This window comes from Cyprinus carpio, chromosome B10 (genome assembly GCF_018340385.1).
Source record: "Cyprinus carpio isolate SPL01 chromosome B10, ASM1834038v1, whole genome shotgun sequence".
In the NCBI taxonomy this organism is placed as follows: Eukaryota; Metazoa; Chordata; class Actinopteri; order Cypriniformes; family Cyprinidae; genus Cyprinus; species Cyprinus carpio.
In genome coordinates, this window is record NC_056606.1 from 1,116,497 (window position 1) to 1,142,916 (window position 26,420).

Sequence of the window (26,420 nt, forward strand, 5' to 3'; positions counted from 1 at the left end):
ACTTTAGCAAAGGAAAACCAGTCTCCTCTTGGCTTATATCAAACTCCTCTGACATTTTTCTTTACAAATCCCTGTTTTATACTTCTAATTCGTGACCGCTGTTTTTTGCTCTCTCCTCTGTGCTTCTCTGCATTTGTCACTTCTCAGTGGTGCATGACGTCATCCGCCGGAACAGCATTTTATTGTGAAAATGCATATGACAGTTAACGGAAGCTAGAGATTACTGTGTATAAAGTTTTAAATATGGATATTTTTCTTACACAAGTGCGTGGATTCACCACAGGAGGCCTTTATTCACCCCCCAGAGCCGTGTGAGGCACGTTTTATCATGGATTGGTGCACTTTATTGGACTTCTTTTGGACTATTGCAAAATAACAGCTTTTCACTGACATTATACAGCTTGGAAGAGCCAGGACAATTTTTAATATACCTCAGATTGGATTTGTCTGAAAGAAGAAAGTCATATACATCTAAGATGCCTTGATGGTGAGTAAATCATGGGCTAATTTTCATTTTTTGGGTGAACTATCCCTTTAAGGATTGTCCTGTATTTGTGTGCAATGTTGTTCTTAATGAATGGAATGATTCATTTATGAAGATTACGAATGTTTGCACCTCCACCGAAACACTCCACATTACTCTGGGTAAGATTTGACAAGAACTATTGAATCCTGTAAGCCAGCAATTAAGAACTTCAATATGGATGAATGTCAACACAGACAGCTATGGAAGGGTTTAACAGAGTGCTGTGGAACTGCATACTCAAACGGCGAATCACTGAAGTCTCTCGGTTTATTTGCTGTCTGTGTCCTCAAGGGGCGAGGGGCTGCTGTCTCTCGTGGGAAGCAAGTCGTAGTGACACGGGATGTGGCTGTTCTTTGGTAGGTCGTATGGATCTTGACAAAATGGCCCGTTGCAGTTGTTGTTAGAGAGTGTGTGGACAGAACTGATGGTCGGCTCTGGATAGGGAAAAAACACAGGTTTGAACCATTACATGGCTTACATACTGTTATCTTACTAATTATTTATAAATACCAAAAACAGCAGTTTCTGTTCTGCAGGAGAGTTGAGTCCCATTGTGGAAACAACAAGCAGCTTCAAGCACAGCAAAGCCAAAAATCAGTAATAAAGGCTTAAAGGGATACTCCACCCCAAAATGAAAGTTTTGTCATTAATCACTTACCCCCATGTCGTTCCAAACCCGTAAAAGCTTTGTTCATCTTCAGAACACAATTTAAGATATTTTGGATGAAAACCGGGAGGCTTGTGACTGTCCCATAGACTGCCAAATAAATAACAGTATCAAGGTCCATAAAAGGTATGAAAGTCGTCATCAGAATACTCCATCTGTCAGGTTTCAGGTAGAGGGATGAGGTGAGGACTCAGTGATGCAGAGAGAAGGGCTCTTTAATAATAATAAAATAAAATAAACAAACTAAAACTAAACAGAAAAAAAAACAAAAAAAAACTCAAGGCAAGGCAAGGCACGGGGATGGGGAAACACAGACAAACATTTGACAACGAACTAGCAACCACACTGCAAACAGAAGGAGAATAAATAGAGAGCTAATGAGGAGGGTAACGAGGGAACACATGTGGGGCAAATTAAATCAATAATCAGGTAAGGAGATGGGTGGGGTCAAGACAATAGATGAGCACATGGCACACAGAAACGAAGACAAAAGCCATGTGCCCACACAAAACAAAAACACAAGCACATGGCCAGCAAACCAATAATTGACCGTGACACTGTTATTTACTTGGCAGTCTATGGGACAGTCACAGGCCTCCCGGATTTCATCCAAAATATCTTAAATTGTGTTCCGAAGACGAAAAAAGCTTTTTACGGGTTTGGAACGACATGGGGGTAAGTGATTAATGACAAAATTTTCATTTTGGGGTGGAGTATCCCTTTAAAAACTAAAATGTTTTCAAAAGATTCTGGATGAGAAAGTAATTATATAAAAGTGCTACCTTTAATATCATTTTATATCAGAGGTTCTCAACCATATGAAAGAGTACTAGATTATTGTATGCTGATTACAGGAATTTTCCTGTTGCTTTGCTGCATATGGGATGAAAGTGTCTTAGACCGCTGGAGCATCTGCTAGCACATTTTTGCTCTTATTTGCATCAAGACAAAATACTGATGCAAGCATCAAACAACAGCAACAATGAAAGCCAAAAATGGCTCCAAATCATTTGTTCATGTTACAGAATGTCTCAGGTTACTTGTAACATGTTACATGGTTTCCTAAATAGGAACGAGACACTGCGTCCTCTAGGGGTCGCTATGGGGAACGCCTCATCATGACCCAGTTCTAAAGCATACATTCAAAAACACCAACAACACATTGGCTGGTGACAGCCCATGACGTCACTACCAGTGCAACAATAGTATAAATAGGCTCCGGGAGAACACGTCATCCACTTCTTTGTCTGAATCTTGCATCCAAAACATGGCAGGAAACCTAGAGGACGCAGTGTCTCATTCCCTACTTAGGGAACCATGGTTACATAAGTAACCTGAGATGTTCCCTTTAAAGGGAACTTCAAACTGCATCCTCTAGGGGTCGATATGGGAAACGGTATACCCACGGCACCATGCTGAGGGGAGTGCATGCCAGAAAACCATGGTGAGCCCTAAGTACCAACTCTCCCCTTGGATGTTGGACGGTGGTCCGTGACATTGTCCCCGATGGCCAAAATCCTAGGCTACATACCCCAAGCAACTTGGGGGACCAGACTCCTGAGCCCGGGGTAAAGCTCAAGGCTTGGAATCAGGAATAGATTCCTTTAAGGGGATATGACCAAGAGCCTAGCATCATATTAAGTCTTGGCCTGTCACACAGAGGCTACCACTTGCTCTGCATGAGCTTGCTGAAGGAACTGTCTCAATAGACTCCTAGTAGTAACACCCTGTTGGGTAGCAGAAAACTTTAACAAGGCTGTGAACAACCTGAGAGACACATCCACACAATGCCTGCAGAGCAGAATTAGGACTGTACCCACTAATAATTAAAATCCAAAAAATGCCATTAAATTCCATGCGCACCTAAAAAGCATCATACTGTACTAAGACTCTCCACCATAAAGCCTTAAACTACTTAAACTAAGAACTGAACCCAGAGAAAAGCCCCCTCAGCCAGCTGGTCTCAAAACTGACTTTACAATCCAAAACCCCAGCTAGACTAAAACAAATCATTAAAACACAGAAAGAGGAATATCTGAAACACTGGACAGAAGCAACAGCTCAACAAAGTAAATTAGAATGCTATCTGTCTCTAAACAAAGAATATAAATTGGGCAGAATACCTAAACACAGTGGTAGACCCTAAACTAAGAAAAGTCCTGACCATGTACAGACTCAGTGACCATCACCTCACTATAGAGACAGACAGACACAGACAGACCTGGCTACAAAAAGAAGACAGATTGTGTCCACACTGAACACAACATGAAGTGGAAACAGAACTGCACTTTTTAACAACATGCCCTAATTATACACAAATTAGGGAAACTTTCTTCCCCCAATTCACAAACCAGCACAAAGACTTCAACTGGCTGCAAGGTACGTCAAGTCCTGCCACGATAAAAGGACAAGCAGAAGAACAGAAGCACAAGTCACAGCCAGAAGAAAACACTGTACAACACACATAAACTGACGTGACAGGATCCAGTCCTTCTCCTGTCTCTTTACTGGAATTTTTATTAGTACTTTCGTTTTACTGAATACAGATATATAGACTCTATATGCTATAGGGTACTTCTATTCTTATGTATATTTGTGTTAAATGTCTTTTAAAATGTTTCTATGCTTTGGCATGTAAAGATACTTTTTTTACCATGCAAATAAAGCTACTTGAATCTTGAATCTATATATTTAGAAATGGATCGTACAGGAGCCCCGTTCAAGAAGCTACCTGAAGAAGCCTCTAGTCCGGACACATCAGTAAGGTGGTTACTATGAAGTCATAGAACCAACCAAAACATCATAGGTCCAGCATAGGAGACTGTAATGCATGAAGTTCCTACCTAACCTTGGTCAGGTGGAAAGATGGTGGTTATAGGGGAATTAGGAAGGGGAAGATAAGGGCAGATGTAAAACCCCCCAAGGAGATGAGTAGGGACTCAAGTATCACTCTGAACCAGACGAAAGCGCTGACGCCTTGACTGGATCACATCCCTTAGGTCTTTCCTACCTCCCTTTGACCCGCGATTCCTCCTACCCCTACCCGCAGGTGGGGGAGGAGTGTGAGCCACGATACTAGCCTTCTGTGCCTGTCTCTGATCCTCAGACTGAGATGGGCCATGACCCCTGTGTTGTTCAGGCTCAGACCTGGACCTTCATGGAATGAAGGATTTGAAGGCCGCTGAGCGCACCTTTGCCTCTCTGAACTTCTCAACCACCGTCTCGACGGAGGTACCAAAAAGTTTGGAAGGCGAAACCGGAGCATCGAGAAGAAAAGCCTCTCTCTTTCTTCCCGATATCTGCTAGGTTCACCCACAGATGTCTCTCCGTTACTACCATAGCCGCCATGGACCTGCCCATAGCAGAGGCGGTCTGCTTAGTAGCATGGAGAGCAAGATCCGTGGTGCGGCGCAACTCAGCTACCTAATTGGGAGAAAGGCCCTTGCCTTTATCCAGGTCTTTCAGCAGGTCAGTCTGATATGCCTGGAGCACCGCCATGGTGTGCAATGAAGCGAAAGCCTGACCTGCCATTCAAGCGAGATGTATCCTGAAGGGGCTTAGATGTCAAGGAGGGAGTCTTAAGAGAGGATTTTTCTCCCACAGAGAGATAGCTAGCCAGCGTCTCTTTTACAGGGGGCATCTTCTCATAGCTGCTTTTGTGCATCACCTCGATGTTGGCATAACTCTTATGCTGGAATCTATGGATGCGTGAGGAAAATGGCCTCTTCCATTCCTTCTCGATCTCTGTATGGAGATCAGGAAGAAAAGGAAGGCTCACCTGAGCTAGAAGGTTATGGCCAGAAAGATAACGTTCATCGAGATGACCTCACGACATCACTTTCTTGGCCCGCTTCCACAGCAAGTCAAGCCTCGCCGTGGAGCAATCCATAACTTCCAAAAGCTCATCATACACAGGCAGGAGGATTGGGAAGGCTCAGCCTCAGCTTCTTCGCCCTCCTCAGATATCTCTTGCTCTTCCTGGGCCGAACCCAGCAGAGCACTGGCCCCTGGATCAGATGATGTTAATGAAATAATATCATCCTCCAGCGGCTCACTCTCATCCATAGCCGACAAGCGCGCGAGAGAAGGCCCCTTTAAACTCATCAGCCAGATCCACCTGCGATCTCCACAAGCTCATTCTCCTCCGTGCCTCAGCAGTGGTGGGTCCTGAACCACGGGGAGCAGATGGCTGCCCCTCTTTCCTCGAAAAGAGAGACAAACGAGAACAGAGCTTTTCATTGGAAAATGCTCGCAGTGAACGCAGATTGCCCCCTCAAGGACATTGTGTGTGTCCTCTTCGCCCAAACAAAAGACGCAGAGATCATGTTTCATCAGGTGTCAAATAATGATGGCATGGATGCACACATCCTCTAAACGCCTTGCTAGTGCTCGCCATAATGAAGGAATAAAGATTACTCTTACCATGGAAATGCACTCTTCAAACAAAACAGTCAGTGAAAATGAAGAAGAGGATGACATGTTCTCCCGGCGCCTATGTATACTATAGTTGCACCAGTAGTGACATTATGGGCTGTCGCCGGCCAACGTGTTATTTTTGAATGTATGCTTCAGACATGGGTCACGACGAGGCATTCCCCATAGCGACCCCTAGAGGATGCAGTTTGAAGTTCCCTTGAAAGGCAATCGGTAACAGGAAAAATGACTAAACAGAGGAATGTATTGTTATACTTCAGAATGTAGTTTTCCAGTAGTGTAGCACTAAGATCCTGAAGTGTACAGCTTCACTGTGTGGTGTGAGTCAAAGAAATGTTATGATCTAAAGTAAGCAATAGTGCACTGTGGTTGAAGCACTGAGGGAAGAGCCACGTGTCTTTAGCTGTGTCTCGAGTGTCAGTGGAAGATGAACGCTCAGAGAGAGGACTGTAGTGTAGTTGACTGATGAAGGGCTCAGTGCTGTTTTTTTGGAGCACCTGCATAAATATGATGGGAATGTTTTTCCTTTAGTAAGAGATGTGTTGACAGTCAGATAAAAGGTGCTTCTGCTCGGATCTTTCAGATGGAAATTGTCATTATTAACAGGCTTTCTCTGGGTAGTCTGTCCTCATCTGCAGTGCCTGTACAAACGGGCCGGGGTGAGGGCTGATGGAAAAGACAGGCGTGACGGCCCAATTAATGTATGTGTGGTGACATGATGTGAACACAAACAGCTGCTCTCGCACGACTCATGGTTACTCATTTTCTGCTAGTTGAGGAACTGATGTGAATGCCTTCAGGTTTGTAAGGATACATCACATCTGTGCTGCATTACTGGAGACTTCAGGCTGTTCATACGGAGTGGATATGTAATCCCATCAAGGGTAAAACTGTTCATATGAAGTACAAATAAAATCGGCTGACTATAACTTTAACCCTCTGGAGTCGATTAACGCGTATACGCGTTTTGGGGTATTTTCTCTGATAACCCCAAAAAGAACTTAAATTACACTTTCAGTTTTGATCGTACAGATAAGTGCAATACATCAATCGAATCTGTAAAGGGTCTACTTTTTTTTGTATTACAGACATAATAACAACAAAACTTTGTGTGCACTTATAAAATAAAGATAACAAACAAGGAGTGCTGTCTGCAGCCTTTGTCTGCGCTGATCTTCAGATACAAATGCGTCATTAAAATGAACTGTAACTCAGTGAATACTCAACGAAGAGACATGAGAGAGAGATCTATAGAAAGCTTGACATGTGTACTTTTAAACTAAACAAGTGCTGCCGAAAACAAATATTCTGTGACGAAGTAATCCATATGAAAACAACGCGATGTCCGTTTTTCACGTCTCCATTATCTTCTAATGTGACCACGCCCTCGCGCTATTGAGATTCAAATGTTTCACTGAAGCGCGCGGCTTTTGAATACGCCCACACAACAGAAGACAACGCAGCGAGATTGTTCTTCAAGTTTTTATTATTTTACTGTTTGCTTCGCGATGAGAGGAATAAGACATAAATCACCCCAAAAAGATGTCATGTGGTTGAGGATTTGAGATTTGGATTTCCTCAGAAAAAAGAATGAAGCACTTTATTCAGCAGAGATCATAAACATGAGTAAGTCTCTTTTTATTTATTTATATACTTGTACTAGTTTTCACATAACGTGTAAACATTTTACTAGTTAGACTTTTTCCAAAGACTTTTTCCAAACTATAATTCCTGACTAAATGTATAATCAAGTGAAATATTATGAAGTTTCAATAACAATATACACTACTATACCATTCAAAAGCTTGATGTAAATAATATAAATGTAACAATAAATGTAACTGTAACAAATGTAACAATCATTGCTGTTCTTTCAATTTATCCCCCCTAAAAAACCTAAAAAAAAATATTCTCAGCTCTTTTCAACATTAATAATAATAATAATAATAATAATAATAATAATAATAATAATGATAATAATAACAATAAATGTTTTTTTTTTGTAGAAAATAAGATTGTTAAAAGGATTTCTGAAGGATTGTGTGACTGGAGTAATAATGATGCAAAAAAATTCAGTTTGAAAGTCAGCTTAGATTTTTCCTAATAAACTGTTTAACTGCACTCACAAGTGAATATTAAATTATGTTGTGGGGATAATTAAATATATTCTAAATAAACTACAAACATAAAATTATATAGATTTATTTTGTCCTCACATTCTTTCTTGTAACTCATCCCTCTCAGTGACACAGCTGACTGAATGGCTCATTATGCAGCTCATTATGCAGGCCTTTGTCTTCTCAGGTGTGAATTCATGATAGTTGACGCCTCCTCGCATATGACTTTTACCAACAAACAGTGTCTTAGAAAATTTAAATCAATATATTGTTTTCTGTAAGTGAGTAAACAAAATGATTTTCACATCATTTAGAAAAAAAAAATTCTAGGCTACAAGCTCCAGTTCTCAAAATTCCTGGGAACCAATTTTCTGTATGTGTTTTATTGCCTTTTTCAAGTGATTTAACATTTTTAGTTTTTCACTAACCACGCATAACATTTTTTTTTCTCAAAAAACACAATCATGTGCATACATGCTGCTCACATATTATTACAGCCCAGTTTGTGCTGATTACAGTGAGATTAGACTTTAGCCATTTAGATATTTATAAGAAAAACTGAAAAAAGCACAAATGTCAGGGCATGACAAAACTTCTCCAGGCCCCAAAAAATACCCTTAGACTCCAGAGGGTTAAAATATTGGAAGGTAGTTTAGAAAATAATAGTGAGTCCATTTCTAATACAGATCTATCATGACAAACTCTCTGAAGATTTTAGCATGGTGATAGATATGTCAATGTTAATGTATTTGGTCTTAGCAGAATATATCTGCTACACTGCTGCTGTTGGTTATTGCTGTAGTTGTAGATTATTGTTGCTGCTTCAAGCAAGTACAGGAACTTTCTACTGCCAATGCATTCCGCGATATGGTGCTGTGAGTATTTAAGACATACTGCTGCTGCACAAATAGCATATAAACTAACCTGAAGCAGATCTATACAGGTGGAGCTGGGGAAGGCGGAGGGTTTCAGAGGAACTCCAGTGAATGCAAACCAGCCATGTAAATGTATGCAACATTGGCTGTGTATGTAACATGAACAAATAATTATCTTGTACCAAGTAGTTTAATGCTGTTAATACCATCAGTTTGCATTAACAACCCACCAGCCTGAGTCATGTAAAGTTTCATAAGAGATCTTGGCATTTATTATGTTTGCTTTGAATAATGAAAGTGCACGGCTCGCTGCTGTGGCTGGACCTGTTATTCTCTTACCAACTTCATAGACGTTTTTGTTGGCAGGGCTGGAGGCATGTATCTCAGTATACGGCGCGTCTCTATGAGCGGGAGACATCATCTCCACATAGCCGCACTCCGAGCTCTTGGTCAACAGCAGAGGAGGGTCTTTGATGGTGGCATAAGGGTTCTCTGAGCTGTTTAGAGAGCTGGAGCTGGTGTGATAGGGCACGCTCCTCACCAGATCTACAGGCAGAGAGAAGGGGTCAAATCATCACACATTTACTCACCCTCAACCTGTATGCCTTCTTCACAAAGCAAAGAACATATTTTGGAACACGCAAGGGTGCAAACAACCCTGCACCCCACTGACATTTTTTTCAAAATAGTGTCTTTTGTGTCCACCGAAGAAATGCATACATGTTTCATGAGTAAATGAGAGAAGTTCCTTCTATGCTTGCTAAATGATCATTTACCTCGCAGTGACTTTCCCATGTAATGCCTGTCAACTCCATAAGCTCCTAATAAGAGAATCAAGACAGAAGTAGTTAAACTAATGCAGTCTTTTTGTTGGCACAGCTTACAGCTGCAAATGCTACGAATGCTGCATGTGAAATGATGAGTGTTTGCACAGAGGCGGTCAGGAAACGAGTCACCGCACAGATACTCTTCTGTAACTTTTTGTTAACGCTGGGCTAATGAACATTATCGTGTCAAATGTTTGGCTGCTGTGTTTGTTGTGGTCATGGTGGCTGGATGTCACACCGAGCTCATTGAAGGATCCTCCTTGTTTCCAGTCGGCCGGTAGAGTTCCTGTGTGATCCAGCGGGGATGGACGTTTCCTCGGCTCAGCATTCTTCACATTCACAAACAACTGATTGTTCTTTGGCTGTCAGGTGGAAGAAAAACAACAATTATAGTCAGTGTCTTTTCATAATTCCTCAATTCTGGTCAGCTTCTACTCCTAAAACCATGAGTCAGAATGGCGGTTTTAGATTCTTGATTAAATAAAGCTTGCGGTCAACATTCCATTTTTGTGTACATTTTGTACAAAATGACACCTTATTTTACTCAAAAATAAAAAAAAAAAATTCAGTGGAAAAGCTGTATTCAGCAGCAGTATCTTGTAAGAAGCCCAGAATATTAGTCCTTTATTCCCAGAGCTGTCTGTTGGTAGAGTAGCACCTTCCATAGGGCAGGTTATTGACGTGAGGCGGGCTGCTGCACTGGGCTCAGCGTGTGGTAGCTGGGGTTGGAGAAATAGTTACTGTTGGGAAGGACGTCAGTCTGCGGGAGCGCCTCTACAAACAGGAAACACATCACACACATATGGGATGAAATTACACTCAAAATGATTTATAGACGCACGCACAATTATCCATGTACTACATAAATTTATCTTACCACAAACAAATGCCTTTCAATTTGAGTGTGTGGAATTTGGGATTTAATGATTGTGTAGCGATTTGTACAAATACAGACATGTTTGCAAATATAAATGTTATGTTCTGCATTATTATATCATAAATTGCTCATGCAAAAAAGGAATCTGTGCATAAGTGGATCAGGTGACGCGTGCATTAACTGACGTCTAGTTCGAGTCGATCTTGTTCAGTTAATTTGGATTTTGAGACTTTATTTTCCGCAGTTTACAGAATTTCACGTCCCACACACACAACTGTCAACGAACAAGGCCCAGTGCAATTTATTAACGTGTACACGATTTGAAATATTCTCAAATGTGCGTCACTACACTGAAACAAATGCTTTTCAACCGGTGTCTGCAGAATTAAGAATTACATTAATGTGCAGCATTTTGTTCAAATAGAGACATATTTGTGAATACAAATGTTATAGTTTGTATTAAAGTATCATAATTTGTGCATGTAGCAATTAAAATGTGTATTTGTGGATCAGGCGACGTGCGTGCATTCATTCACGTCTCTTCTGAGTCGATTCTGTTTGATTCATTTGAAGTTTGAGTCTTTCGTTTCGCCCTTTCAGCCCAATCCACGCACACACAGCTCACGATCCACGCGAAATCAGTGACCACTAGATGGCACTAGCCCCACTCACATGTGCTCATTCCATTGTGTAAAGTTTCATGAATGTTACATTGTGTTTTCTTTGTTTCTTTTTGGTTTGGCTATTCTCCTCTAAAGTAGAAATATAATAAAGATGTTTTATTGAACTTATTCTAACTTAACTTGTCTTAAGACACAGAATAGCTTATTAATTTTGCCAGACAAGAACTTCACATTGTCAGTTATTCCTTTCTTGTATTATTATTATTATTATTATTATTATTATTATTATAATACAAAGATGAAGTAGATGATGCTGATTAGCCATCTCCACACTGCAGTTCGAGAGAAATGCACCTTTCATATAGGTCTACAGCATTGCACACACTGCAGCCTTTTCATTATCAGGATAAAATAAAGTCAACCAAACTTATAGATACACTATAGAATCTAGATACACTGGTTAATTAAAACAGCCTGTAGTACAATCTGTGCCTGAGCTCAGGCCAAGCACATCTTTGCTCATGTGAAGAGGATGATTTTTCATGTGAAGAAGACCATGAATTTTTTTATTTTTTTTAGTAAGGGGGTTAAGTACAAAGCCTGGTTTATAGGCCTCATAAATAATAGTCTGTAGCATTCAAATTCGAATAGCTAACATTGTGAATATGGAAACATTTGGATTCATGCTAAATGAGAGAGTAGGAAAGAGGATTATAGGGCCAAAAAAAACATCTCCAGAATAAAGTCATTAGCCTATAATTGTGAGATTAAACTCATTAAATATCCAGAAAGATGTAGAAATCAAATATTGAGAATAAAAATAATGAAATTTCGAGAATAAAGTCTTTCATCAGCATCGTCAACTTCATCTTTGCAGCCGACACTGACATAAGTCATAAGTAGCCTATATAAAATATGTTCTAGCAATTTATGGGATCCGCTTGAGCGCAGAATACGCTATAGCCTATAAAACACTCGTTTAGTATAGTTTTAAGTTAATTTAATAGTTTAATTAAATATAAACATGCAATTACTAATGGCTTAAATGAGCGACTATAATTACCCCTTAAATAATATTAATAATAATACAAGGAAGGAATAACTGACAACGTGCAGTTGAATTACAGAAGAAAAAAAACAAGGTACCATCACAAAGTTCTTGTTTAATACAAACTATAACATTTGTATTCACAAATATGTCTCTATTTGAACAAAATGCTGCACATTAATGTAATTCTTAACTCTGCAGACAACTCTGCATTTGTTTCAGTGTAGTGACGCACATTTGAGAATATTTCAAATCGTGTACACGTTAATAAATTGCACTGGGCCTTGTTCGTTGGCAGTTGTGTGTGTGGGACGTGAAATGCTGTAAACTGCCAAAAATAAAGTCTCAAAATCCAAATTAACTTAACAAGATCGACTCGAACTAGACGTCAGTTAATGCATGTCACCTGATCCACTTATGCACGGATTCCTTATTGCATGAGCAATTTATGATATACTGTATTAAAGCAGGACAGAACATTTATATTCGCAAACATGTCTGTATTTGTACAAATCGCTACACAATCATTAAATCCCAAATTCCACACACTCAAATTGAAATGGCATTTGTTTGTGGTTAGTAAGATATATGTATAAAATGTATGCAGTACATGGATAACTGGATAATCTATTAATCATTTTAAGTCTCATTTCATCCCATACACACACACGTCTCCTCGAGAGAATTACACAGGAAATTGTAAGAATGAGAAGAAATGTCATCGTTATGCTGACCTGCGATGGCGTAATCGGTGTTGGCCCTCATGGTAGGTGTGTATGTGACCGCAGGCATCGTGGATTCTTTGCCTTTCTGTTTCTTGCGGTAAATGATGAAGAGGAGCAGGAGGATGAGCACGAGGAGCACCAGAACGATGATTCCTGCGATTGCACTGATCTGATACGAGTCCACAGGCACAGCGGCGCTCGTCAAGCTGTTGAGATTCCCTACGATGATCCCGCCGGCTGAGAAAAAAGACAGCAAACTTCAGAGTCACACAGTCAAAGAGCAACACGAGAGAATCCCACGGAGCGAAACCTCGCTGTGCGTCCATGTGACAGAACCAGACGGTCAGTGTAGCCGTGAAGCATCTACACTGGACATATAGTGCCTTGGAAAAGTATTCATACCCCTTCATTTTTTTTACATTTTATGTCATGTCGCAGCCTTATTTTAAACTGCTTTAAATGACTTTTTTTTTCCACATCAAGCTACACTCCATACACCATAATGACAAAGCACAAAAACTTGACAACTTTGCAAATTTATTACAAATAAAACACTGAAATAGGTACATTGCATAAGTATTCAAAGCTTTAACTCAGCACTCAAGGACATTGTCCTGTTGGAAGGCCTTCTGCCCAGTCTGAGGTTCTGAATGCTCTGGACTAGGTTTTCATTAACAGAGTTGTCTATAAGTCACTCCTGCTGTGTGCTTACAGTCATTGTCCTGTTGGAAGGCATTCTGCCCAGTCTGAGGTTCTGAATGCTCTGGACTAGGCTGTCATTAAGGCTATTTCAATATTTTGGTGCACTGAGCGTTCCTTCTACTCCCTACGAGTCCCTCAGTCGCTGCCGCTGAAAAACAGCCCCACAGCATGAGGCTCTACCAGCACACTTTACTTTTGCGATGCTACTCTGCAGGTGATGAGCAGTGAAGCCTACAGAGCAGAATTTTTCTGAACTCTTCCCCAGAACTGTGGCTTGATGCAGTCCTGCCTCTGAGCACTAGAGGCAGTTCTTTTGACCTCAGGGCTTGGTGTTTGCTCTTATATGCATTATCAGCTGTTAGATTTTTTATTAAGACATGTGCCTTTCCAAATCATACCCATTCAATTGAATTTGCCACATCTACAAGCGACATGAATACTCTTGAGTTAAATGTAAAGTGTCTCAGAAAAGGGTATGAATACTTATGTAATGGAATCATTTCACTTTTTATTTCTAACAAATCTGCAAAGATTGATGTGGTAAAAAAAAAAACCAATATAAAGCAGTTTAACATAAGGCTGTAACAAAACAAAATGTGAAAAAAAATTAAGGGGTATGAATACTTTCTAAGGCACCATTTCTATTTCTGATGTTGGGATTTTTTTGCTATTCTAAAACAGCCTGTTCATACGGATACAAAGGAAACAAAGATTCTACCTACAGCGGGTAAAATAAGTATTGAAAACCACCATTTTTCTCAGTAAATATATACAAGGTGCTGTTGACTTGAAATTTTCACCAGATGTCGGTAACAACCCAAGTCATCTATACATACAAATAAAACAAAACAAATAAGTTCAGAAATTAAGTTCTGTGTAATAAAGTAGAATGACACAGGGATAAAGTATTCAACACATGAAGAAAGGGAGGTGCAAAAAGGCATGTAAAGCCATGACACCAGCAGAAATCTATCAGTAATTAGAAAGCAATCCTGCCCCTCATCAGTGGAAATTAATATCAGCTTCAGTCCCAACACCTACAGTACCAGGATGATGAAGATGATACAAGGGTGGAGATTTCAGCGAGACAATGATCCCAAACACAGCCAAAGAAACTCTCCATTGGTTTCAGAGAAAGAAAAAGCTGGTAGAATGGCCAGACAATCACCTGACTTGAATCCAATAGAAAATGAGAACTAAAGGTCAGAGTTCATAGAAGAGGCCCACAGAACCTTCCAGATTTGAAGAATGGACCAAAACAAAGTGAAGTGAAAGTGACGTGACATACAGCCAAGTTTGGTGACCCATACTCGGAATTGGTGCTCTGCATTTAACCCATCACAAATTAAAAAACAAAATCCACAAACACAAAACACACACCCGGAGCAATGCATGCGACTAGTTTCTCCATACAGGAGGCGTCTTGAAGCTATCATTAACAACAAAGGCTTTTGTACAAAGTATTAAATCAATTCCAGTAGTTCAATACTTTATCCCTGTGTCATTCTACTTTATTACACAGAACTTAATTTCTGAACTTATTTGTTTTGTTGGGTTACTTGGGTTGTTTCTGACATCTGGTGGAAATTTCATGTCAGCAGCACCTTTAGAAATATATTTATTGAGAAAAATGATGATGTGTTCAGTACTGTATTTAATAGCTGCAAGTGCTAATGTAAACTTACCCTGGTCACAGCGCATGCCTTTCCAGCCGGGGTTACAGTAGCAGGTGCCAGTCATGTGATCACAGGTGGAGTTGTTGAGACAGTCGCACATCTGTCGACAGCCGTATCCGTACGTACTTGCAGGACATTCTGGAAGCCAGTGGAAAACCGCAGATCAGACGCAGACTCGAGCGTGTGCTTGAAAATATCAAAGGACCAGCTCTGCTTTCACACTCACTCTGTTCACAGTGGCGTCCCATGAAGCCAGTGCGGCAGGTGCACTGACCGGAGATGTGATCGCAGTCTGCGCCGTTCTCACACTGACACGCCTGAACACAGTCCTTGCCGTAGAAGCCCAGCGGACAGCCTGCAGGACACAGCAGCACCATGGGGTCAGTCGAGAGTGCACAGGCTGGAGGTCAGAGGTGATGAGTTGTACTCACGCTGTGTGCAGTACAGCCCCGTCCAGCCGGCCGTACACTTACACTCGCCGTCATAGGCGCTGCAGATAGCCCCGTTGTGACAGTTACAGGTGTGGATGCAGTTGGGACCCCACTGACCCGGGGGACACGCTACGGGTGAACACACATACATGTTACATTTGGTCAAAAATTATGGATAAACAGCAATCGTGTGGAAAAGTACATGTTTGACACACCACCAAACAAAAGAAAACGTATCTCAAAACGTATCTGCACACTGTTTCCAGGAAACATGTCGTTCAAACCAGAAACCGTAGCAAAACGGAGCACACCGGTTTGAGCTTGAACTTGCCCATGGTGAAAACAGGAAGCAAACTGCTCTGGTCATGTGACAATTAGCACTAAATGTGACACTGCACATATTTAATTGAGACCCTTTATTTTTTCCATATTTGCAGAAAATGCACTAAAACACCAGTCAGTAATATTTTTAGAGCAAAAAAAAAAAGAAAACCTTCTTCACGGTCACCTTTGTAACCGGTGGGATTAAATACTTTTATTTACAAAGGGACGCAATCAATTAATCAAGACATTTATAACTTAAAATATTTCCATTTCAAATTTATTGTGTTCATTGAACTTTCTATTCATCAAAGAATCTTGGAAAAAATTTTTATCATGGTTTCCACAAAAACATGAACCTGCAAAAACAGTTTTACCGCATTTTTCACTAAATAAAATGCAGCCTTGGTGAGCAGAAGTAACTTCTTTAAAAAAAAAAAAAAAAAACATTTGTTGCAATCTTTTTACAGGTAGTGTGTATGTGTTTCATTATTGCTTCTCTTTATGATCAGCAGGTGGCGCTAGAGACCACAGACACTCAATGCAGTAAAAGCACAAAGAGGCCATGATTAAACCAAAGTCATGGGTAAAAACAAACTCTGTTCCTAATGCTCCTGAGTGAAAACTTTTACTGAACATCGTCTTTATATGGACCATCCGCTTACAGGAGAAGAGCAACATCAGCTGAGCCAATTAAAGGAACCACATGGGATTGTTTGTCCAGATGTGGAAAGTAACATTTTCTATAATTTATAACAACCCAGCAGTTACATGCTATATATTATCCAGGAGGATAACACTCCACTATATTTTTTTACTATAAAATCTCAAACAATGTATTTGATAAGTGCTATGTCATTAGACACATCAGTAAACACCTGTAATGGTCAAACTACAAAATCACATCACATCACATGATACAATGCTGGAGACTCAACATCTGCTATAAATTACAGATTGTGTGGATTTCCAGTAAGGATTTAAACCATATCATAGTATTGAGACTGCTCTCATACAAATCATCTGATTATGGTTGTAGCTCTCTATTAGTGCTATTGGATCTTAGTGCTGCGTTCGACACTATTGACCATAACATTCTTTTGAATAGACTAGAAAACTTTGTTGGCATTAGTGGATTTACATTGGCATTGTGCAAATCAAACTTATCTGACCGTCATTAATTTGTGGCAGTGAATGAAGAGGTATCATACCAATCACAAGTGCACTATGGAGTACCTCAAGGCTCAGTACTAGGACCCATACTTTTCACTCTTTACATCAGGGGTAATGATCCTGGATGCCCTGTGTCCCTGCAGAGTTTAGCTCCAACCCTAATCAAACACACCTGAACAAGCTAATCAAGGTCTTCAGGATACAGGGAGGTTTTTTTCAGGTTTGGAGCTAAACTCTACAGGACAGTGGCTCTCCAGGATCAACGTTCCCCACCCCTGCTTTACATGTTACTCTTGGGAGGTATCATCAGGAAACATGGTGTTAATTTTCACTGTTATGCTGATGATACTCAGCTCTATATTTCTTTGCGGCCTGGCAAAACATACCAATTTGCAAAACTGAATGCGTAGTTGATACAAAAAACTGGATGACTAGTACTTTAACTGAAAAACTGTCTGTTTGCTATTGTCCTCTTTTTAGAGCTACTCAACAGCAGAACAAAATTTTGTTTGTATTACTGACGCACTATTTTCCTGGTTAACACTTTAAAGCTGATTTTACAATCTGAATGGTATAAAGTGCAATATAAATAAAGGTGGCTTGGCTTGGTTAAGTTGTTTAAAGAGGAAAAAAGCTTTGAAAAGATCTGAGGATATGCCAGACATCAGACTGCCCAACTAAACCCTCCTGACCCAGAGATTCGAGCCTGACAGCTGCAGAACTGTGTGTGATATGAGAGAAAGTGTGTAGACAGCCACAATCTCTTCAGACACAAAGAGAAAGGCCAACATTAAGGCTGAGGTTACATAGGGCAACTTTTTGAGCAATTTTGCTGGGCAACATTTTTTGAGCAATGTTGCTTGTGCACTTTCCCATTGAGAATGGGTAACAAATTTCTGTCTAGATCATTTAGATCGGTCGTGGTCTCTGTGTCTCACCTGGTTGCCCACTGACAGCAACATTGCTCAAAAAGATGTCCCGTGTATCATCAGCCTAAGTCACCTGATGATCAGAAACCTAGAAAGAAGAAATTATGTCATCCGATGAGATGAGCTGAAGTTGTGATGGAAACAAAATGCTGTCAATCAAACAGCCGAGCACTAAAACAACCGCATCACTGTTCTGAGCCGCCTTATGTCTCACTTGGGATGAAGAGGATTGAATAAGTAATTAATCTCTGTTCTGAACCCTGAAGAACCTCATTTAACCTGATTTATGCTTTATGTTTTGTATAAGATTCACCCAAAACACTGCAAACCACTATAAAGAACTGCACACTAGACACTTTTCACACACACACTGCTGTGTGTACATAATCCCACAAAAGACTCAAATATGTGTTTATATGCTTGTGCACTACAAATCATCTTGCACTGTTCCCCAGCCTGCTGCTTGACTTACGATGTTTATCTTTGCACATGTACAGTATTATGTGAAGCATTTGTATTGTCTATATATTTTTCCGTTCAGTCTATGTATAGGTAAACATTTATATATAGTATTTAAAGTCAAAATCTGTCAGTAGGTTAGTTGTGTATAGGTTTTACTGTTTTACTTCATTGTTGTATGTCTGTATTTATGTAGCACCGTGGTCCTGTGAGGCACGACTTTTCATTCCACTGTATGTCCACACATGTAGCGGAATGACAATAAAGCTCAACTTGAACTTGACTTGAAGAAGTGATTCTGTATTTTACAAAGAGCCTGAGATGAATCTGTGTGTAAGGCAGAATCTGACAGAGCAAGAGCTTTAGTGTTTTTAGTGTGATTGCACAGAATACTGACGCTGTGAGCAGTCACTGCCGATCCAGCCGGGGTAACACTGACATGAGCCATCGATGGGGTTACATGTGCCGTTATTAGTGCAGGTGCAGCTCCACGCACAGTTCTTAAACAACCCACCACTACAAAACACACAAAAAAAAAAAAAAGACAACAAAAACCACCGTCCGCTGACACAACCACAGCACAGATACTGGACCATGGAAATGGAAAACATTACAGAGAGAACTGAAAGAATAAATGGCATGGAGAAGACACATTCCCCATGTTATCCAGACTATCTGACAGCTGTACTGTAGAAGTGAGTGAGAGCGGTGTGTCTTGCCTTCGTTGCAGAGCGCCCCTTTGAACCCGGGCAGACAGTCACACTGGCCGGTCACATGGTGACAGGGGCCACTGCTGTGGATGCAGTGCGGACAGGCCTGGCTACAGCGGTGGCCAAAGAAACCCGGAGAACAGACTGGGAGCACGTGGGGAAAACATGAGGAGAACAGAGCGGATGAGAAAACAGACAGGGCACGGCGGGACAGACAGGCATGCGATGTGTTTGAGCACTCACTGCGCTGGCAGGTGGTTCCTCTGAATCCAGGTGCACACTCGCACGCACCTTCATCCGGTGAACACGACGCTCCGTTCTTACAGTTACAGGACAGAGAGCAGTTGGGCCCCCAGCGGCCCTCGGCGCACACACTGTCACAGTGAATGCCTGTGAGAAACACACACACAAACACAACATCACTGTAGAGTCACAGAAAAATACATCTCTCAATTGCTTCGTCACAAAACTTACAGTGACACTTTATATAAAGCCTCTATATATTATGCATTGTTTATGCCTTGCAATGCACATTTTAACACATTTATGATCTCTTGAATATCTACAACCAGTTATATTTATGATTATCTATTCATTGTTACACCTTTAGAAAGTATAATGTCACATAACCTGGTCTATCAAACACGCACAACAAAGAAGATGAAGGTAAACAGTTTTTAATGAATCCACACAGAGGATAATTCAAAGCAGGCAGGCAGCAGACACACGTATAACATCAACATACACAATACAGGTTAGAACTAAAGTAGGGTTGCTAACGAGGGACTGAGAGGTGAGGATGATCAACTAAAGAGGACACAGGTGAACTGATTAACCTAATCAAACAGGAAAAACTGGGTCACACTGAGCACATGGGGAAGCAAAACAAAAAACAGCCATGGGTGTGACATACTGTATAATGCATTAAAACAAAAACAGATATTATAATGCATTTACAATTATTTATGAAGAGATGTAATGCATTACAATGTACATTATGAATATTTTATACTGCATCAAACAAAAAGGCTTTAAGTAAAGTGTTAGCAACTTCACTTCTCTTACAGAATTCAATGTTTTGTATTGAGAACTATTATGTTCATGAGTTCACCTACCCATCCGTTCTTGATAAATGATAGTGAATTTCTGTGCTGACCTGAGTGAACCCCCAGACTACAAGAGTGACTAGAATGAGGGAGCTTGGAATGGGATGAGATGAGATGGGATGGGATGGTGGAGGGATGATGGAAAGCCATCGCTGGTGCAGCTCAGTGACTCATGATGATGACTTACAGTTCAGTAGTTAAGCTTTCTAAAGTTCTGAATCGACTGAACCAACTGTTTCATAAACAATTTGCTGTTCTGAAGCACTGAAAACTCCACCAGCTGCACCGTCTCAAAGCACTAAATCCAACAAAACTCAGACTAACACATATGATGACAGTTTACAAACTAATTTCCAATTTTCAAGAAAATGTAATCTATTACATGTAATTCACAAATAATTAAATTAAATACCATTAAATATGTGTGTCATTAGGCACTGCTTGGCAAACTAGGTCAGTTAGAAGGAATTAAGTATAATTTTCCCTTGTGTATTATATGTGCATAAGTACTGACATTCATTATCTTATTTAAACATGGACCTACATTATAAAACTGACCTGAGATCAGTTCAAATTCACTAAACACTCATTCATGGGATCGCCAGATTAATGCCACCGAGTGGATAGCACACTGGATTTTAATATGTTTTGATGCAAAATTTTGCCTCATTTGCGAAAATCCCATACATGCATACAATCTTTGAAGTTTGAACCACTGATTCAAACAAAAGATTCATAAATATCACAAAGCTTTATGTAGCAATGTTCCAAAAGAGCCCATCACTACTTATAGGACTAAATAATTAGGCTTCTCCAGAAGCTATGTTCTGATCTTCGTTTCATTTCCCTTCACCTCCTGATGGCGTGCATACACACATACTGGCTCAGTGAATGAACAATTAAAGCCAATCAAAAGTCCATGCTGCTGAAAAGAGCTTGATCACTGGAAGTGGCAGAAGACGTACGTGCAGAGCGTGCTTATAATAAGCAGAACGATATTGTGCGTTGGTGTGCTAATATAGTTATTGTTATGGTTATCGTTGTTGGTGTGAACTGGTCATAACCCAGTAACCGTCAGGAGAAATGACGCGAGTCTGGAGCTCAGTCCGAGTGCTGAAGTGGCTCTGTGCTGCCAGAACACAGACAAAAGCTCTTTTGAGAGCGAGTGTGTGTTGCTAGGAGCTGGAGATCATTCTAGTGCAGCGGCCCTGAGGAAACACCGCCGAGGGCATCAGTATGCTGCTGGAGTCCTGCGCAAACCCCAGGAATGTGTGGGAGAGAACACGACATGCCGTACAAACATAATAACACATCTACACAAACGCTGACATGACCTGCTGCTGAGACACTTAGGGATACTTCATCACAAAAATACAAATTTGCTCCCAACCCGTATGAGTTTAAAAGAATGTTGGTAACCAAACAATTGCTTATCCGCATTGACTTTCAAAGTACAGAAAAAATTACTATGGAAGTCAATGGTGCACGGTGATGTTCTGTTTTGGTTTAGTTTTCCATGTGTTTCTGATTCAGTTCCTCGTTAGTTTCCATGGTTTTTGATTAATTACTCTACACCTGTTTCAGTTCTCCCTGAATACTTTTTTGGGCCCGTAAGTCACAACTTCAAACCATGACTCACGACTTTGTAGTGTTCCAAGCTAGTCACGTCAAACTGCCTGAGCACAAGGAATTGTAGCTAGATTATTAATTTTACTGAAACGATATATTGTCCTAAAGTACATCTGGGAGTACATCGATCTAGTACGAGTTCACGGGTGGGAAGTCATGGGTTAGACTGCCATTCCAGTGAACTTTCACAGGTAGAAGGTTGGAAAAACACAGGTTACAGGTTGCCTAGAATGTATGGAAGCAGATCAGTCTCAAATATAATTCACGCAAAAAACACGATTCACACATGCGTAGACAATTTCACATGCATTGAAACCTAATTCACGTACACACAAAAAAAATTCACGTGCGTGAAAAAAAAAATATATCCACAAAAAGCAATTCACATGCGCAAAATAAAATTAAATATTCATAAAATACATTTCACAAATGCAAAACACAATTCGTAGATATACAACTGTGCACAAAAACCTTTGAATGTTTAAAATGTACGAGTGTCTGAATGTACAAATCGTCATTTACTACGAATACACTCGGATTTGTGTGTGTGTGTTTTTGAGACTTTCCTGGCAGAGCTCTCTTCCCACGTGGGTCTGTCGTACTCTTTAGCCAATCAGATGCGAGCTTACCATTCAACCAATCATATCATAAGCCACCGAGAGTGCATTCAAGGAGAGTAGTTTTGCACGTTCAGATGAAGTCACAATAATGGCAGAAGCTTCCTTAGTTTGAGTCTGCGCGTCAGAAACGGAAGTGCTAAAAATCACTAAAAATGGGCTTCACTTGTCTCAATTGAGTTCCAGTTGGGTCGCTGTGTCCATTTCTTCTACTGTCTATGGGATTACTGATGTAAAGGCTTAATTTCCGTTCTAATTAATCCATATTGCGCAAAAGGTGCGTAGAATCGTGCTCCTTGAATGCACTCTCGGTGGCTTATGATATGATTGGTTGAATGGTAAGCTCGCATCTGATTGGCTAAAGAGTACGACAGACCCACGTGGGAAGAGAGCTCTGCCAGGAAAGTCTCAAAAACACACACACACAAATCCGAGTGGATCCGTAGTAAATGACGATTTGTACATTCAGACACTCGTACATTTTAAACATTCAAAGGTTTTTGTGCACAGTTGTATATCTACGAATTGTGTTTTGCATTTGTGAAATGTATTTTATGAATATATAATTTTATTTTGCGCATGTGAATTGCTTTTTGTGAAAATATTTTTTTTTTCACGCACGTGAATTTTTTTTTGTGTGTACGTGAATTAGGTTTCATGCATGTGAAATTGTCTACGCATGTGTGAATCGTGTTTAATTCAAAAATTAAAATATATACAAACCTACTACCAAAATAATGCGGCATAAGTCCAGTGTTCTCCCCTGTTCCGTTGTCTGCAATTATTTGTGCTTATGTGGTCGTGGATCTTCCTGTGGTTTATTATTAAATATTACTTTGTACCATACTCCTTCGTCATGCACTTACTTCTACACCAACTGAGTGACAAATGGGGACCAGCAATCATTTAGCTACCAACATTCTTCAAAATATCTTCTTTTGTAAGAAACCTACAGGTATGGATCAACTTGAGGAAGAGTAAAGCAGGATATAGCTGTTAATCATATCAATAAATAAAAAAATTTTAAATGGTTATTAAAGTTATTACACACTCCTCAATCTTACGCAGGACAAGCGGTTTTGGGTGAATGGGGTGGATGGACAGCAAGGCTGTAACCACATACATATTTAGGATTCAGGGTTTATGAACAGACACATTAAAGCCCACTAATCTGAGAACTGGCTTTGGCTGCTCCGGTCCTGCTGCTTCGTGCCAGTGGTGGGAAACAGCTTCTGAGAAGCGTGAGGCTCAGCTGCTTTACCTGTCCATCCGGCCAGACAGCGGCAGTGTCCGGTGGAGGGGTGGCATCCGTCCGCATGACTGCAGTCACAGCGCTCACGACAGTCCAGTCCATACGTCCCGTCCTGCATCAGCCCACAACAGCACACTTCACTCAACACAAACTCTGGCTTTCTCAATCAGTGAACTCAATATCACAACACACTTGAGGTCTTTGGCATGGCAGAGTTAAAGATTAGGATTACAGGTTAGGGTTGTGATGCCTTGTGAGTCAAAAAGATGGAAAATAATTATAAATGAGCAAATTAGTTTTCTATATATAAATGGTGTATAGGTATAACATGTTGACTGAGAGACGGCAAATCTGACATCTTTCTCAATCAATATCACAATTTTTGTTCTCTGTTCTAGAAACATTACCGTGCTTTTTTCTTTTGCTATTAGAGCAAATGGGAACACAAAATTACATTTGTTGTAGTTTCCATTCACCTCTGTATAGGTTTACCTAACCATTCTTCACTTCTGAGAACCCTGGAACGGGTCCAGATGAGAAGGTCACAGAGCTGGCTTTGACTGTGTGAATGGGTTCAGTATGAGGTTTGGTGTTTCTGGGCTGAGATGCTGGAGATGTTGGTGATGAGCTGACCTGACAGTGTTGATCGCAGCGGTCTCCTCTCCAGCCCGGGGTACAGGAGCACCTCCCGTCCAGAGCGCTGCAGGCGCCTCCGTTCCCACACACACACGTCAGGTTACAGCCCAGACCCCACCAGCCGCTGGGGCAGTTAACGGAGCAGTCCACCCCATGCCACCCTGACACCAAACACAAAACATTTCATTTGTCTTCTGAGGAGGAACTCATTTCTTACAGGTTTAGAATGACATGAGGGTGAGAAAATGATGACAGAATTTTCATTTTGGGGTGAGCTATGTTTTTAAGAGCCTGTCCTCCAACAAAAAACGACCATATAGGTCGTTTGTGCAAGCACCTTATTACGACCTATATTTACGTTTTAAAATTAAGCGGCCTCTAGCGGGCGTAAAAATAATGACAGTATCGCGTTGCGTCTGTCGTCATGAAATGACGTATAACGTCATTACCAATCAAAACGCACGTTTATTTAAATGCAATGTGAGGACTTTTTACACCGGATCTCACAGTAATTCGTACATATTTCACTAGGTGGCTTATTCGTTCGAATGACCACACCTAACCCCACCCCCTAAACCTAACCCTCACAGAAATCATGCTAAATTATGATTTATTGAGCATATACATTTTACGTGCATGTCCGTTCTCTGGGATCAAACCCATGATAGCATGATTGCATATCAAGGTATAACGCAATAATCTACCAACTGAGCTACACGAAACGCAAATCACAGTGCAAATAAAAGAGTACAAAACATTAATATGAACACGACCTTTTGCCGATAGGGGCGCAATTGTAGTATATGCTCTGATGGGTCGTATTTCAGGGATTTGGACAAACGACCTATACGAGCGAAATAATAGGACTACAGGTATATCTTTAAAAGAGCAATGACATCATAAAAAAAAAAAACAATCAATAAATAACAAATAACATTAAATTGTAGCTTTAAATCATCCTGCAAGTTTCATAGCACAAAACCTCATCCTCATTATAAACAAAGCATTTAATTAATCAAGCTCCAGAAACGGCTCGTTTGGATCTGAGGGGCAAGATGATGTCACGGGGAACAAACATTTGCATAAACACGCCTCCAGAGCAGGATACTGATGAATAGTCTTCTTCCTGACTGAGCCTGGTTTCTCCCAAGGTTTTTTCTCCATTCTGTCACCGGTGGAGTTTTGGTTCCTCTGGCTTGCTTAGTTGGGGACACTTCATTTCCAGCGATATCTTTGAACTTGATTGCACAGATACTATTTAAACTGAACTGAGCTGGATGATGACATCACTGAATTCAATGATGAACTGCCTTTAACTGAAAAATGAGCGTTTACTATTGTCATTTCGCATTTCTAATTAATGCTGTACAGTTGCGTTGACACAATCTGTATTGTTAAAAGCGCTATATAAATAAAGGTGACTTGACTTGATTCAGCATAGGCCCCGCCCACTGGCGTTCATCCACTAACAGCTGACACTAGATCACGCTGAATAAGAGAGTCGGGTCGTGTCAAAAGCTAATAGAAAACACAATCACTGCACTATCTTGTCTGCACTGGATGCAGTTACAGATGTGGTTCACTTTCTGACACAGTCCATGCTCGAGTCTGTCTCAGGACAAATGCAGTGAAAGAATGTTTGCTTTGACGCGTTTGGTTTAAACAGCTCTGTCGCATCTTTGTAAAGATATCAGAAGGATCCCAGCGTAAGGTACAAGTGCACAGTTTATTTTAATGGCGTCTCGGATGTTGTCGGAGGATTTTGTTTTGTAAACGAGGCACCGTGTCATGGAGAGTCACAAAGAAACATTTGTTGAACGATGAAGCAGAGCTAGATCTGACTGCAGCTGCATCACAAACCATAAGTACATGATTTCATAATGCTTTGTCTGGAAATAACCGTTGTATTTTGATCATGTTGCCAGAACAATTATGATAGTGTTCCCTATGCAGTGATGTTAGCCAGTCATAACAGCGGCTGATTACTAACGAGCCTTAAAGGACACGCCCCTTAAAACAGCTCGTTTTAGACAGAGGGTCAGAACGAGAGGGTTGAAAGA

General features: G+C 40.6%; 1 protein-coding gene across 1 annotated transcript in view; it reads right to left on the reverse strand.

The window, feature by feature from the left end:
* Positions 1-773: 773 nt before the first annotated feature.
* The window catches only part of LOC109097677 (multiple epidermal growth factor-like domains protein 10), a 28,372-nt gene continuing 2,725 nt past the window's right edge, over positions 774-26,420 (reverse strand). Inside the window, 15 exon segments of the mRNA XM_042731954.1 lie at positions 774-960; positions 8,959-9,165; positions 9,396-9,440; positions 9,685-9,810; positions 10,106-10,148; positions 10,150-10,220; positions 12,729-12,956; positions 15,107-15,235; positions 15,324-15,452; positions 15,529-15,657; positions 18,808-18,933; positions 19,130-19,264; positions 19,364-19,510; positions 23,734-23,836; positions 24,358-24,521. Of these exon segments, the coding sequence (XP_042587888.1) occupies positions 794-960; positions 8,959-9,165; positions 9,396-9,440; positions 9,685-9,810; positions 10,106-10,148; positions 10,150-10,220; positions 12,729-12,956; positions 15,107-15,235; positions 15,324-15,452; positions 15,529-15,657; positions 18,808-18,933; positions 19,130-19,264; positions 19,364-19,510; positions 23,734-23,836; positions 24,358-24,521 (1,949 nt within the window). The 3' untranslated portion in view covers positions 774-793.